At 39.0% G+C, this 16445-nt stretch overlaps 1 protein-coding gene across 3 annotated transcripts in view; it reads right to left on the reverse strand.

Moving 5' to 3' along the window:
• Nucleotides 1-13280: 13280 nt before the first annotated feature.
• The window catches only part of LOC147628296 (Aldolase superfamily protein), a 39060-nt gene continuing 35895 nt past the window's right edge, over nucleotides 13281-16445 (reverse strand). For 2 of the 3 annotated variants that reach the window (XM_086813392.1, XM_086813393.1), the window contains 3 exons: nucleotides 15319-15416; nucleotides 13926-14061; nucleotides 13281-13821 (listed from right to left, as the gene is read on the reverse strand). In XM_086813392.1, coding sequence (XP_086669518.1) covers nucleotides 13675-13821; nucleotides 13926-14061; nucleotides 15319-15416 — 381 coding nt within the window. In that variant the 3' untranslated portion in view covers nucleotides 13281-13674. The remainder of the gene's footprint in view (nucleotides 13822-13925; nucleotides 14062-15318; nucleotides 15417-16445) is intronic. The other variant, XM_086813394.1, reaches the window with a different exon arrangement.

Genomic DNA, 16445 nt, shown 5'->3' on the forward strand with positions numbered 1-16445 from the left:
TGTAAAGATCCAATAAATCACAAGCAAGCAAGAGAGTAGGAAGAAGAGGAAGAGTTCATAAGTATTATATTATAAAGGGAAATGATTGTCCATTGCATTACCTTTGCATTACCTTAGATATAAATGGCTAGTGTCCATCCTACTAAAAAATGCTCCATAGCCACTATTTCTAGCCTTAAGAAAGTATATACATGAAGTCTATTGACTTCCCCATTTAGCGTTAAGCATAAGGTAAGGCACTTCATATATAGTCCAACTCTATCTTACGCAAATGATAGGCTTTTGTTACATGTAGGCAAGGCAAATAAGGCTAATTGCTTTATGAAAAGGCATGATAGTAGCAAGCAAAATCATGCTAAGTAGTATGGTTAATATAGCCCCTTCCAAATGGTGACCGTGTCTTCACGTCACCAACCTCGGGTGATGAAGATTTTCGGAGAGGTATGGATGGTCAAGGATATAGTTTGGTAAAGTTGTATTGCAAGATTGAGTGGTAGAGAAAAGAGACCAATCCACTTGCTTTAGCGCCTATTGGAGATAGATTTTGGTTAGCCCTTGAGGTAAAAATCTTGTTGAGGATGCAGTGTTGGTGTAAAAATGCTTGATGCGAGTTGTAAGTGGTTTGGGCCCATAAACATAGGGAAAGTGGTAGAAGGGGCCCATGCCTTTGCTTTGTGGGTTCTTACGCCAAGTCTACCTAGATTCGATTATTACTAATGGTACTCCGAAATTCTTTGGCGTGGTAATCTATGGTTTTCCAAATCTCATGGTTGTACTAGAGATAGGCTTCGTGGTGCATCTTCAATGGTGGTGAGGTTTTTGTTGTGTTGATTGTAGTCAAAGAAGTGGTTACAATCTTTGGAGATTCCTACACATTCAAAGGGGATCTAGGTGATATGTTGTACCATATACCAAGCATTTTCCCACCAAGGTTCCCCCATCTAGAGATGTACCTGGAAGGATGTCGATGGGGAGGGTACGGTGCATGCATACTATCACCATCAATTGTTTTCAAGAAGACCTATGAACCATATCTTGAAGCATGTTTGACAGATTAGCTTCTGATATCTAGGTGTACCTGCGTTTGCAATGATCTCAGCTGGGGCCACTAGAATGTACACTAGGTGAAACATCCAATTAGGAACAACAGCAAATCCCTAAGAGTCCTAGCTAATTATATAAGAATTCTACTAGTGGTGCACACCTAAATGATCACCTACAGTTGTTGCAACTAAACTTAATCAAAAGCTTGATTAGTAAACATTGTAATCTTGGCCAGATTCCCAAGTTCCGTTCACATGCTAAGAGGCTTCATTGTATAGGTGAGAAATGTCATTGTGGCAAAGTGATGGCCCTAGTGTTGGTTGTACTATTTATCGGTTCCTTCTTCCAATTTTAAGGGGAACATTACAACAAAGATAAGAATCCTCTCTTCCAACAAATATAGGAATCCTCTCTTCCAATGTTAAGGGGAACATTACAACAAAGGTAAGAATCCTCTCTTTCCAACAAAGATAAGAATCCTCTCTTTCCAACAAATATAAGAATCCTCTCTTCCAATGTTAAGGGGAACATTACAACAAAGATAGGAATCCTCTTTTCAACCTTCTGATCTAGCATGCATTGATAATTTTTCTAACGTGATCATATGCATCTTCAAATGAGGAAAGTAGGTAGCTTTATGCTTACCTTGCTAAGTATGGTTTGCTATAGTTTCCCCTTGCATAGGTGGTTATTGTTAATGCTTGTAGGCCTGCTTTATTTGCTAGTGCTTGACCTTGATCTTGGATTTGGGTTACTTGTGGTAGACCACCATAATTTGTAGGGTTTACTACTCCTATGGTTACACTACCCAGTGTGCCATTGTTAGTTGGCTATGTGTACTAGTGTAAACTTCTTGCTTGGGAGTATTAACCTCGAGACTCTAGACTACTTGGAAGATATTATTCCCCTTCTACTATGGGCTACTATGGGTGAGTGGTTATACTAGTGGAAAAGCATTGCTTGAAGAGCATGTCTTTAGATCCTCATCCCCACCCATAAATCTCCTTTGTCTCACCTCTCTACCCAAGTATTTTGATGCATCTTGATTTGTTTCTTAATCCTCTAAGTCCCAGTTCCCCCATATGCGTTTAGCATCTTAATGCGTTTCTTGATCCCCACCCCCCTTTAAGTCCCACTCCCCCCATATGTGGTTAGCTTCTTTCTTGATCCCCTAAGTTTGACTCCCCCAATATATGTTTAGCATCTTAATTTGTTTCTTGAACCTCTAAGTCCCACTCACCCCACACGTGTTTAACTTCTTGATTTGTTTCTTGATGTGCTAAGTATGACTCCCCTCTAAGTCCCATTGTCACCATATGTGTTTAGCATCTTAATTTGTTTCTTAATCCTCTTAAGTCCCACTCTCCCCATATGAGCTCAACTTCTTGGCTTTCCTCGAGCTCATAATTCTATCAATTACTTATAGATTTAGCATTCAAGTTTTCTCCCCTTCTCGAAGCTTCTATGGGCCTCCTATCATATTTGTCAAAAGATAACTTAGTTGACAAGGTTCAAGAAAGATATGAAATCTTAGAATGCTACTGCATGATGTCCCTACTTATAAATGCCAGAATCCCCTTAGACAAACCTAATGGTGTTAGAGAAAATTCTACCGGACGGATAACCCAAACATGCAACACAACTAGACGGAGACACGATTCTCTTCCTAGACTTGGTCCCACATGGCTTGGAGGTAACAATGCTCTTCCTAGACTTGGTCCCACATGGTTTGGAGTACCCAAACCTAATGGTATTAAAGACAACCCTATCGAGATGACTAACCCAAACATGAAACACAACTAGACATAAACAAGATTATCTTCCTAGACTTGGTTCCATATGGTTCGGAGCCAATAATCCATGTACACGGTTGTGCCTCTCAAGTCTACATAGCTTAAGATTGGGGAAGAAACTCAAGTATCCTAAGTTGTAGAATCTCATGTAAACTGTTAATGCATGTGAACAAATGGTCTTGAATAACAACATATTCATCAAGGCTTATGCAAGAAACAAATGACCCTCTTGCTTCACGATGAGAATCCCCCAGTGATTAACAAATTTTTCTATACATGTGGGTTGCCTAGGTGTGCAGTGCTAGACAAGATGACTGGTTGTGCAGTGTTGGTAGATTAGAACCATGTATGATGTACCCCCTTTTTGAGAGACAAGGACGCTACCATTGGGATTAGGCTATAGCTATTGAGCTCAGCTATTTTTAACCATTCAAAATAAGGGTGCCATGATATTGATATTGCCCCGTGATGCCAAGGAACATGATTAATTTTAATCAATATAAGAATATTGTTGGTGGGAAAAAAATAGTCTTTTTGAAGGTTCCATGTGTCTACGATCATTAGGCCCTTGATTTACTATAATAGCCTCAAAGAAACTCTAGGTGGAAATAAATTTAAAATTAAAATTAAAAATAATTTGTATTGCTTTGAGAGGCCAAGTGCTTTTAAAGGGAAAGGGATAGATCAGTCAGAATTCCACACTTTGGGTAGTCATTCTAGAGCAGGAAGGACACAATGATTATCAATCTAAATTAGGATTTAATTTGACAGTGCTCTAGTAGAGGAGCTACTTGTGTCCAAAGGATGCATGATCTAGCTAGCAGTTTGCGGGTTGAGATTCAAGGTTATCCTTTTTTTTAATAAAGCCTGCCATGATGGAAATGATAAACAACCTTCAAAAATAAACCTTGAGGGCCCGGTCACATGCCATGTCATAGACTTCTAGTCTAAATCATCAAACATGAAAGCATGACTTGAACACTTATACAAGAGTGATATCCCCACAAGTATTCTTCACAGAGGTGAGTTCTTTCTATGTTATTTTCCTTAGAACATGTATAAGGCTAGGAATCACAAGTTGCATTAATCTTGCAAAATCCCTAAGCAAGCACAATGTCTCCAAATAGCATGCCAAAAAAGTCTGGCTTCTCTCTTGAGCCCTCTACATAGTATCCAATCTCATTGTCCTTGAAACCAAGGGCAAGTATTGTGTGATCAATGAATCTATCTAGTTGATACAAACCATCTCCAAATAGCATGCAATGCCTAGCTGTACCAAACACAACGGGCACTCCATATCCCACTTCCTTCATTGTTGGATTGGTGGGCTCCTACTTCCTAGCCGTTACTGAACACAACTAACATGAAGTAGATTTGGTTGCACATGCACATGGGAAATGGGCCCTAGGCACTTGGCCTTAGGGACATTTACATGTGTACTTTTGGGGGGCCTTGGGCTATATTAGGCACAGGGCTCATGGTCATTGTACCCTTTTGATCATATACACTCTATAGACATTTATGTCTTCTTGGTACTCATGCCCAAGCTTCCATGGCCTTCTTGGCTATTGCCTTAGGGTGGTGACCCACACCCATGTTGTCACTCCACGCTTGAGTGGCCAACCCTAGTTTCTTGCATTGGTATCAGAGCTCTTGGCTTATATCCTTGCTTAGGAAGTGATTAGTGATAATTATTTTTGGATTACTATTAATCCAATTTTTCATAATGCATTATCTTGATCATGACTAGTGTTAATCATTTTTGGAATTGATTTTTACACAGTTTTGAGATTTGCAAATTTCTTGTTTTGACAAGATTAGCAATAAAATTTATGTTAATCATTTTTGAATTCGTATTAATCACTGTTTTTAGAACCCTAATCCACTTTACTTTTTGATTTCTTGATCTTCTTGATCTTGATTTTTGAAATTAGGAATTGCAAAGATTTTAGCAAACCAAATTTGAATGATTTTCTTGCATTATCTTTATTAGAGAGCCTACAGTTTCAAATACCAATCCTTTAAGCTCTTATTTCTTCAAGAACAAACCCTAGCTTCCCAAATCTTTAGTTCTTGGAGAAGCTTGCAAAGAAGAAGACTATGGTGCAAAAAATCAAGGTTGTTGTGCAGCGTTCTCAAATTTCTGTTACAAAATTATACTGTGCAATGCAAAACTGTTGTATCAGTTTGCAGATTGACAAGATTTTCTATGCAGTTTAGTACACTTGGTGTAAAATTTTCAAGAAAGTGCAAAATTCAAATTTCTTTAAATTTAGTGCAAGAAATGGTGCCAGTGAATTATTCTAATCCTTAATCTTGCCCTAAAGTTGATTTTCTTGGAATTTGTACAAGATCTTTACATTATGTGCAAGCAAACTTTAATATCAAGTTTTATTTAGTCACAAATACATAAGAAATGGAGATAGAAGTGAATCTTGGTGTGTTGGAGTGCAAGAAAGTGCAAGGAAGTGCAAATCTTGCAAGATAGTAAGATTCTTGATAGATTACACAGTTTGATGCAAATCTTGATGTATGCAAGTGAATATTGATGCAAGCAAGGCATCCATGGTTTGAAGTTGACAAATTTGCAAAAAGTTGATGTATGTATGCATTTCAGAGATGATGTATACAAGACATGAAATGATGTATGAATGCACTATTGAACAAAAATTTACTGCAACTGTTTGTTGATACTCATTAAACCCCACTGGGAGTCGAACCCAGTCCTCTGACCATAGCCAATGTGCCCCGTACGCTAAAGGACATTGTGGTTTCAGGACATAAAGCTTCTTGATGCTCTTAGATTGGGACACACTTGCAAGCAATAGATTTATAGAAGAAAATCAAAATAACACCATTGATCTAAGAAACTCAAAGCATTGCAAAATTATAGAGTATTGCAGATTTGGAGTACCAATATTGACAAAAAACACAGAAGGGAGATAATCTTGGCTAGTAGAATAAAAGGGGTTAGAAGTGTGGCTAGTAGCAGAGAAGGGCAAATCTACATTGTAACATCAGATCTACTCTGTGGAAGCACATTGTGGAGATCAAATTGGCATATTGCTTCCCATTTGATTCAAGGAAACAAAGAAAGGTAGCTAGCGCACATCTCAAGGTCAAGTAGAGTCCAAGTTTAAGCAGTAAGTAACAAGATGTAAAACAGTTTAAAAAAATCATCTATTGGCTAGCAATAGCTTGCAAGAGAAGCATTACTTTGGTTGTAGTGTTACAGCAAAGCAGCCGTGTTAAGCTCACACACAGGCATGTTAAGCTCACACAGTAGCCGTGTTAAGCTCATACAACAACCACACTTACTTTACAAAGTAGCCATGCTACAACAGCTACAACACATTTGATTAGTGATGCAAGGATAGTGATACTCCGCATACGAGTCACAGACACCTATGAGCATAGGCTTGTGTTACTAGTGTTAGATGCATCAGGCTATTCTTTTAGGATTTCTATTTGTGGAGATATCGTTTGATAAGAAAACTACTCCTAGTATTCACAGCATTCCTGGCACTATTCGTGTGGATAGAGTTCATGCATTTGAGCAGTAAGGGATAGTGCATGAGAGTAGTGATGATGTCATTGATGTGAGACATCGCAGTAGGATTATGCATATTGACCATTTTCATAGTAGATCATATGGCATAGATCTTGAGAGATTTGCATTTGATCTAGACATCTCCTTAGATCCTATATTATTGAAGATAGATTTATCATTGAATTTAGGTCACATAGGGGCATCATTGATGGAGATAGACCATGTTTATGAGGATGACCTTGGAGGCCTTGGGGATGCCATAGATGATGACTTAGGAGATGATACCATTTATCTTTCATGTGAGGATACCTCTTTATTTTTCAGTGAATGATTATGATGATGTTGATGATTATATTGATATCTTAGATCATTATACACACAGAGGGTTTTGCACATGAGAAGGTAGTGTATGGTCTGGCTCATGCCCATATACCTATTGACATAGTGGATCATGTCTTTGACATTTTGAGTGATGCTACACCTGGGATGACGGAATTGGTTCACTCTTACCCTTGCATGATGCCAACCTTGAGATATGTTCTTTTGGCTCCTACAGATGTCGACACGAGCCTATGTTCTTTGGAGCCATGACCTTTTCCTTCAGATGCATTCTTTGCCATTTGAGGAGCATAACTTTTGGATATGTGGCTCGACATTCAGATGCATCTATGACATATTTCAATCTTGGCCTACACAATGATTACTTTGTGCCAAGACCATTTGACATTCTAGCCAGGAGTTTCGAGCTTCTTCAGTGGCCTTTCGTGCCAAATTCACACTGTGCTCGAGAGGATGGGCTTACGAGTTTTCCTTTTGACCCTAGAGCTACTATCTCTTTGGAGACGAGCTTTTCTTTTGATCCGGGAGCTACCATTACTTCGGCTTTGGAGTTGAGCTTTCCTTTTAACCGAGGAGCTATTACCATTTCAACTTTGATGGTTCGGGATGTATACCATACATATCCCTTTGATCCTAGAGGATACTCGACTAGCTTCGTCATCGACGGTGGTTCCTTATCCTCTCCACTTGCACCAGATTATCATGGGACCATTGCCTTGGATTTTTCATGCCTCGGATTTCCTTTCGATCCAGGCGGTTGCATTAATAGACTCATCATTGATGGGAGCCCTTTATCCTTTCCATTTGACCATGGGGGTCATATGATTCATGTATAGGTCTTCCGCTACATCGACATTTAGTCATGGATGTGATTTTTGGCTTTTGTACATAGCCATTGTATATGTCTTTTCTTTGGGCACAACCACCCTTCGATTTCAAGGATGAAATCATTGTAGGGGGGGATGGTTTGTAATGAAGTATATTTGGTTGCACATGCACATGGGAAATGGGGCCTAGGCACTTGGGCTTAGGGACATTTACATTTGTAATGAAGTATATTTGGTTGCACATGCACATGGGAAATGGGGCCTAGGTACTTGGGCTTAGGGACATTTACATTTGTACTTTTGGGGGGCCTTTGGCTATATTAGACATAGGGCTCATGCACATTGTACCCTTTTGATCATATTCACTCTATAGACATTTATGTCTTCTTGGTGCTCATGCCCAAGCTTCCATGGCCTTCTTGGCTCTATTGCCCTAGGATGGTGACCACACCCATGTTGTCACTCCATGCTTTGAGTGGCCAACCCTAGTTTCTTGCACTCTAGGTCCCACTTCCTTCATTGTTGCATTGGTGGTCACGTTATCCATTTTCACCTTGGCTTGATTATTCTCAAGACCTGGCTAAAATAGATAAGGCCAAATGATCCAAGACCTACTTTACCAACTTAGCTTATGTAAGCACCTTAGAGAAGTTGGGATGTGGTCATATGGTTAGGTGTTGGACATGGTTACAATGTTAGCCTAGCCTCATGGCTTGGGGGTTCTCTATAGGGGATAATGTTGGGTGAGTTAATGATTTAAAACTCATTTTGCATTATAGTAGGTTCCATGCTTGATAAGATGTTTTCTAAAGGGTTAAGGTCACATGTGGTTTATATTTTTGTAGTGTGGGTCTAGTAAGAGATATTCATGTGGTTTGGAACCCGTTTCTTTGGCATGAGAATTCATATGGGCATTGTTGATTGAATAATCCTTAATTAATCACATGTGGTTTATATTTTTGTGATGTGGGTCTAGTAAGAGATATTCATGTGGTTTGGAACCCCTTTCTTTGTTGGCATGAGCATTCATATGGGCATTGTTGATTGAATAATCCTTAATTAATTACATGATTAGGACCAAATCTTGGATATTTATTTCAATCACATTCTATGTTTATTAGGGGTTGATTAAGAAGCCAATTAAGAATTGAATCAAGTCTTGATTTGGAACTCAATGAAGCTCATTATCAAAACTTAACCTTAGTTATAATTTTGCTGAAGAATCAACTTTTAAAGGTCTAATTATCCATGAGAGGGATGTTGTTGAGACTGAATTACTTGATCTTGACATGCTTGACAAGTCCATAAATGTTACAAGATTGGCTATAGAGCAAACACTCTGGTTTTCTAAAACTCTTGTAAGGCCTCTTTACACCATGACATGGTGGTTATCACTTTAGGGCTTTTGTTAAAGAAGCATACCTATTATTGTGAATAGAGAAGAGCATTGTTGCTAAGCTACAACACTACCTACATAACCTCTCTCTCTCTCTCTCTCTCTCTCTCTCTCATGAAAAGAAAAATATATATGCCCTAACCTAGCAAAAGATGAGTATCTAGAGATGCAGCCTACAACCTAGCTCTAATATTACTATGGCCTAGGATTTGGTACTAAATTTAATTTTGTTCAAGATTTCTAGATTGGGGTTTTTTTGGGGGGGTTATAAAAATAATAATTAAATCCATAATAAAACACCTATCAACAAATAAGGAGTAAATAATGGTATAAAATCATGGCATAAAATCCAGTAATTACATTTCCAATGTAAGTCTCCAAGTACAACATTTTATAGCTCATGAGAAGACCATCTAGATCTATGAGTATCTATTAAATTTTCTCAACCAATCTATGTGACCATGACATCACTCCACATACATCATTAGAAGAACATCTAGATCTATGAATTTCTCTTCAATTTTCTCAACCAACCCATGTGACCATGACATCACTCCAAATACATTATCTTGACCTCATTATCATTTACACTTTCTTATCTTCTTTTAGTCTCTCATTTTCACTAACTTTAACATCAAATAACCTTTAACTCAAGGAGTTTTAGACCTTTCACACATCCATCCAAATTTAAGGAGATCCTCCTCAATCACATGTAATGTGTTATCACCACAAATTTGAAGATCATTGAGGAGGGTGTTTGTGTAGGCTTGTAATGTAGACTGTTTCTAATCTTAGCATATAATTCGACATGACTAAGAGTTTATGCTAAACTTAGATGAGTGTTGAGCTAAAAGAAAGGTGTGTGTTATTTGGATGCCAAGGCCTTTTTAAAAAGAGAACAAAAGGTTGAAATTGAGAAGTCATACATCTTGGAAGATGTGTGACTCTTGAATGAATAGTTGTGCATAGTTTGATGAATAAGTGTGTTTGCTCACATAACCCATCATAGGGGTTTGATGATTTGTAATAGTGTATAGAGTAGTAATGAATAATTAATGATTTATAATTAAGTGCATAAAGCCTTCAAATCACAATCTTTATAATTTTTACCACTTAAGAAAAAAAGGTCTAAGGCTATAAAAATGACTTTTATGGTTGAAAATATTGTTGAAGATGATTATCATTTTGTGAGGTCAAGTCAAGTTCATCGAGACTTGCCCATTTGAACATGAATTTGTGATAGTCTTCTGTCAAATTTCTCTCCATCAAACATGAAGAATCTTCTCTAGAAATACAATCATATGATTTAATTGTAACATTTCGACAAGGCAAATCACTAGATACATTAACCAAGGCAAAAAAAACAAAAAACAAAAAAAAAGTTGGGTGAATTTTTTCCCAACATATATTTGAGATAATGATTCTTTTTTATGATTAAAAAAGGTCCATAATATCTTGGTCTTAACTTTAAAAAAATAACTTTGTTATCACAATGGGGTGCGCCATCATGATATTTCATTATCACGATTAGGTGCCACATGTAAAAGTATCATATCTCCTTGTTGAAATTCATAATAGGAACAAGGAGAGGAGAGAAATGAGTAATCCATGATGAAATCTTGGATTTCTAAAAAATAAGAGGAAAAAATCCCTTAGATTTGACCCTTTGTATTCTGGCACATTTCGCTTCTTAATGTCTTTTACATACCTCAACAACGAGCTGGTGTTCTTATGCATTTATTATGGCAAGACAAAACCAACATATGAAAAAGATGTATGTGAAGTGGAAGGCCAAGAAAGAACACTAGAGGCAGCTGGCGTTATAGTGATCCATGGTACTACAGAAGTAGATCATATGAGGTTGAGAGTGGCAGAAGCCCTATCTCTTGAAAAATTATCTGATGTGGGAGAAATGCACAGGAAGTCCAGATCGACCTAATGTCTATGCCAATCAAAATAATGTGTTCGTGGTGCAACTTCGGACTGGATGATAGTGCTTGTTTTGGCTCCCCAACCCTAGAACTGTGTGTCACAGCAGGAAGATCTCCCACTACCCTTAGAGTGGTCGATTTTAGGAATGTCAACCTGCACTTGCATACATTACATTATTAGCCTATTTAGTGTGATGCCAAACCTATACAGGTCGCCTCTCAACCGTTGGGCCACATATGGCCCATCCTCGATGCGAAAATTAGGATTTGTCACACCTTTTGGTGTACTTGAACTCAAATGAGTAAAAATGATCAAAGACCTTACTTAACCCAGATATAGAAACTAGCCCATAATGTGTAGATCGCCTTCTTGTTTGTTGAATTGAGTGAGGATTGAATACAAGAGGCACGACTTGCATAGCCATGCAAGCTATTGTGGACATTTAGAAGACTAACGCGAGACAAAAGAGCACTTAATTGAGCAGGAAGATTGCAAGCACGCACATCTCTAATCCAAAAATATATATCACAAAACTTGCACTTAAAGCATGGACATGTCCACGTGCCACTTAAGTGCACATGAGAGAGTGCTTACTTCAAGAGTTACATAACTTCATACATTGGACCAAGGTCATGACCATAGGATTTGATGCCAAGACTGTTAAAACTTGAGCTGACAAGGATGTTGGAAGGGTTGAGGTAGATTGAAAATGTACTATTGAAGCACTTTAATCACTTTCTTAAACATGAACTGAATGAGTGTACAGCATTTTCGCCTTTTGAATTATGTAGCATGGAGTATTGAATTCAGCTTCAAAAGTTGTGGGTTCTGGATTAGTGTTTAGTGGCATTAGGGGAAATTCAAGCCAATGTTGGTTGCCAAACAAGATGGTGCATAACTCACGCTTTTACCACATCTGCACATATCATAGGATAAGTGTAGCTTATCACCAAGGGACATAGTAACATCTCCTATACCAAATTGGTGAACTGGAGGCCAGAGGCCAGAGGCCAGAGAGCTTGTTCTAAGTCAGGTAAAGACAAGAAAGTGCGTGAAAAAGTACAGATTTTGCCACCACAATAGTGCGGGTCCTTTACCAAATTGGTGAACTGGAGGCAAGAGGCCAAAGAGCTTGTTAGTCAATTGGTAAAGACAAGATAGTGTGTGAAATAGTACAGATTTTGCCACCACAAGAGTGCGAGTCCTTTTTTAAGGCTGTAGTAAAGGTAATTTTACGCACAAATTGATGTACAAGCAAGGCTCATACCATCATTGTTGAATGGTTCTATTGTGTTATTGGCTAGAGTAGGACTTCTAGGGTTTAATTTTAAGTTTTTATTGTGTGGCTCTTCCGAATCAATGGACGTCCGGCATCCCAAGCGAGCTAAAGAGTAGGATTTGCACAGATAGGGCATCCAATGAACTTTAAAATTGGGCTTCATGCCATGTGAGAAGCAATAACACACCTACTTAAAATATGTTTGCGTTAGAAATACCCTCATAATGTTGTTCAATAAGGGACTCGTGTGCTCTAATGCCAGGCAACATTGGAAGGAGGCATCTGTGGGTTGCTCCTGTTGCTCATGGTTTTTCTTAATGAGATTGGGTACCAAAACTAGATGCCATTATGATGGATCCGGAACCAATACCACCATGGGCACTACCAGTAGGCTATTTACACTCCTCAAATAGCATTGTGAATGTTGCAATGATGTGCTCATAGAATGATGAAGGAACTTGTGCCTGAGTCGTAATATTACCACATTATAAACCTACAAACATATGCAAAGGAACAAAAGCACACCGAACACAACATTAGAATTGGTGCAACACGCAGCCAGAAGTATCACCACAATTTGGCAGCAACAAATGACCAATGAGCAGCCAAACACAATTCACAAGCACTCTCCTTCTTCTATCAACATAGGATGAGGTGAGTGTCTATGGGTAATTGAAAGGTGTGGGTGTGAACATTCACAAGCAAAGCTCATTTGCTAGACTTAGCTATTTTGTTCGACATGATTAAGATCCAATGCTGGTAGTAGACAAGTGTTGAGCAAAAATCAAGGTTATGTTCAGATGCTAAGGCCTCTTAAATAGAAATGTAAAGGTAACCATTGAAGATGGAAAAGGTGCCCATGTAACTTATTGCAAGGGTTGTAATCTTCCATCACAAGTCCCTTGATCCTCTTTCAATATAGACCTTATCTCTACTACCTTCTAGGACTTTCTTGGTTACTGACAAACAATTTGTTCAGCTGCAGAATTACATGCATGAGAGGCTGTGTGTGTGTGTGTACCCATGCGCGTGCATGTGTGCATGAGAGCATGAGAGAGAGAGAGAGAGAGAGAGAGAGAGATTAACGTCTACAGAAGACCCCAAGGTCTAAGACCATGAGTGACAATAATACCATGGATATACAGAGCCATGGAAAGAAAATCAAAAAGCAACTATCACTAGTACATATACATGTGATATCAACATATGACCCTGTGTATACAAGGTAAGGTAGCCATGGTCAACTAATGGTAATGCCCGCCTCAGCCAATACCGATCCATGAAAAGAGAGAGAGAGAGAGAGAGAGAGAGAGAGAGAGAGAGACTATTGTGATGATCCATGAAGCATCAAATGTAAACATCAGTCATCGCCTTGAATACAGGAGGGCTTACAGCAGTGAACCTACAAACGCCAAAAATGCTATGAAAACTGTCATATTGGCCTGAGTTAAGTCTGTGGTTTAGTAAGGTGTTGGTGTAACACAGGACTGGACTCTAATTGCTTGGGAACAACCTCAAACATTTGGAGGAGGCCAGATCTTTGCAAAGTAGTCCTCAAGGCGCTTTGTATTACTTACATACCCTTCCAACCCTCCAGCTAACAGCTCCTCTGCTGCAGGACCCAAACCCTCTGCAAACGTCTTTTGATCCCAATTCACAAGCTGCAATATGTTTATAATTCTAAATTAGGACTTCCATAGTACCACATTTCAGAGAACTCTGAGAACCATATGTAGAACAAGACATCAATCTGTGCATCCAATACCTCCTTGGGAGTGAAGCTAAATGTGTCAGCTTCAGCAGGGTTTAGTCGTCTAACAAAAGAGTACTTGTCATCCACCAAAGCTTTGGATTCTTGAAGCGATTGCAGAATCTTAACTGGTACAATCACATAATCAATGCTGCAAAACTCAAACAGGACCTCATATTAGAGGCACATTACAGGTAAGGATTACAGCACTCTATGTTTGTGACCTTGATCCCTGGCAAAGATCATCTTAACCATGAACATGGCAATGACAAACGACAGCAAGCACCATGCGGAGGAGCCAATTACTGTTAAAAAACCCTTATGCTTACATGCAATAGAAGCTAAAGGGCAAAGAAAAATTCACAGCCGGTCCAAATAACTAGCTTGGCATCATAAAAAGAAACCTGAGCATGGCTCTAGATCTCACAAGGCATTAAAAACACTTGCGCAACATGTTTGTGGATGTCACTGCATTCTCTTAGGTCAAGAAAGTTTAAGTACCTTGCCATTTCTACAGAGAATTTCTGTTGAAATTACTCATGCGGGCGATATGAAAGCTCAATGCATCAAAAACTGCATTCCCAAGATAACCGAAAAGGTCTGCATCAAGACTAAACAATGTAGACTGCGTGCATGAGAAACAATGGCCAGTCATCCTCACATCAAATGGCCAGTCATCTGTAACTCTGAGAGCATTAATTCTTATAGCCATTGCAAAGGGAACCCCTGCTTAGAGGTTCCTGAAAACAGTAAACCTACTCCTCTATGTCGCATAGGTTAGCTTCACTATGCCATCATGATGGTATTGGACAGTCTGCTCTTTGCAAATTGTCCAACATCATGAGTGTCCTCGCCACAGCCTCTAAAAGCTTGCTTCAATGGAGCACCACACAGATGTATAGCAAGGGAAGACAACAAAAGCTTACCCTTATACTATGAATTCCACACAAATTCCACATACAAAACAAAGAAAAAACAAGGATTAGAAAGACATGTTTCAGCGTACTATGCATTGTTCAGAGATATTTCGGGGATTCTTTCGAATGCTCGTAAGATAGACAGCCTTAATCGCTAGACTGTAAATCAAGAAGCATAGTCTCAAACATAGCACTTATACAATGCCAATGCAAGCAGATTAAGTCGGTGTGCTGTAGCAGGAGTAAGACAAATGCTCATGAAAGCATTGTCAGCTTTGTGTCTTCCAAAGAAAATAATGCTTTGCCCTTGAGAGACACAATAGGTAACTCTTCCAAAGAAAGCCAAGCGTTGTCCTTTGTTATTGAACATAAGCTTGCCTTTCGAAAGTTGGTCTCATATCCACTCTTAAATGCTCATGCTAGGATGATAGGAAGGCTTTTCGGAACGTAGAAATTAAAAAATGACTCACTCAGATTCAGATGTTACCCACCCAAGAATGCTGAAGAGATCTTGCTTATTTCGAACTGCAGCAGCCATTAGCTTTGTCTTTAATCCATGTTTGTGAATGTAGTTGTATGCCTTCCTCACCTGATTAAAATCCAGTCTTAGCGATAAATTTGATGGACTTCAGTCACCACTTGACACAAAGCAATCATTGAGAGTACTCCTACCTTGTTTGACCATGGACACAAATTCTAAAAAATACACTAAAGAACGGAGCAAAAGACCAAGAGAGCCAAGCAAGAATAGAACCTTAATAAGGCCTGCCAATGGTCTCACTGGAGCTTTTGACAAGTTATGATGTTAGTTCTGCATCAACGTTGGTTACAAAGCATTGATTTGACCCCATCGGCTCCCATTAGAAAATCTTTTGGAAGACCAATTCCTATCTTTAATCATGCAAGATGAGGCTTGGCTCCTCCTCCCTCTTCCTCCTCCTACTTTCAATAGCCTAGCCAGCTAAAAGAGGTGCCACTTAGCATTCAAATCTTCCTGTTGGAATGGACAACTCTAGCAGGTAGCCATCCTTCCCTGGCCTAGTCTGCACCAGTCTACATAATATGCATCTGTGACTTAATTCCTATCTTTAATCATGCAAGATGAGGCTTGGCTCCTCCTCCCTCTTCCTCCTCCTACTTTCAATAGCCTAGCCAGCTAAAAGAGGTGCCACTTAGCATTCAAATCTTCCTGTTGGAATGGACAACTCTAGCAGGTAGCCATCCTTCCCTGGCCTAGTCTGCACCAGTCTACATAATATGCATCTGTGACTTTAAGTTGCTAGTCCCAAAATCATGTATTTGCAAGGTTCCCTTTAATGAAATAGTCACCCCATTTATTCCATTTCTTGTGCCTCACAATGCATATTCATGCTCTTACCCCGAATTTTGGTATGTGATGGATGATCCTTCCAGTGCCAGCGTTTCAAAAGGCTAAACTTAAGTGGAATTGCAGATGTAGGTGTCATAACCTGGACCTGACCACACCAGTCCCTGACGTGAATTTGCCCCTATCTAATACTCTAGAGCTGCCCAACATACACCTCTTATGCCAACGCACCCCAAAAAAAAAGGGAAACATATATTTTTTATTTTTTCTTCTTCTTATGACAAAAAATGA

The sequence above is a fragment of the Cibotium barometz genome, chromosome 19 (assembly GCF_041138505.1).
Source record: "Cibotium barometz isolate CiBa-2024 chromosome 19, ASM4113850v1, whole genome shotgun sequence".
Taxonomy (NCBI): Eukaryota; Viridiplantae; Streptophyta; class Polypodiopsida; order Cyatheales; family Cibotiaceae; genus Cibotium; species Cibotium barometz.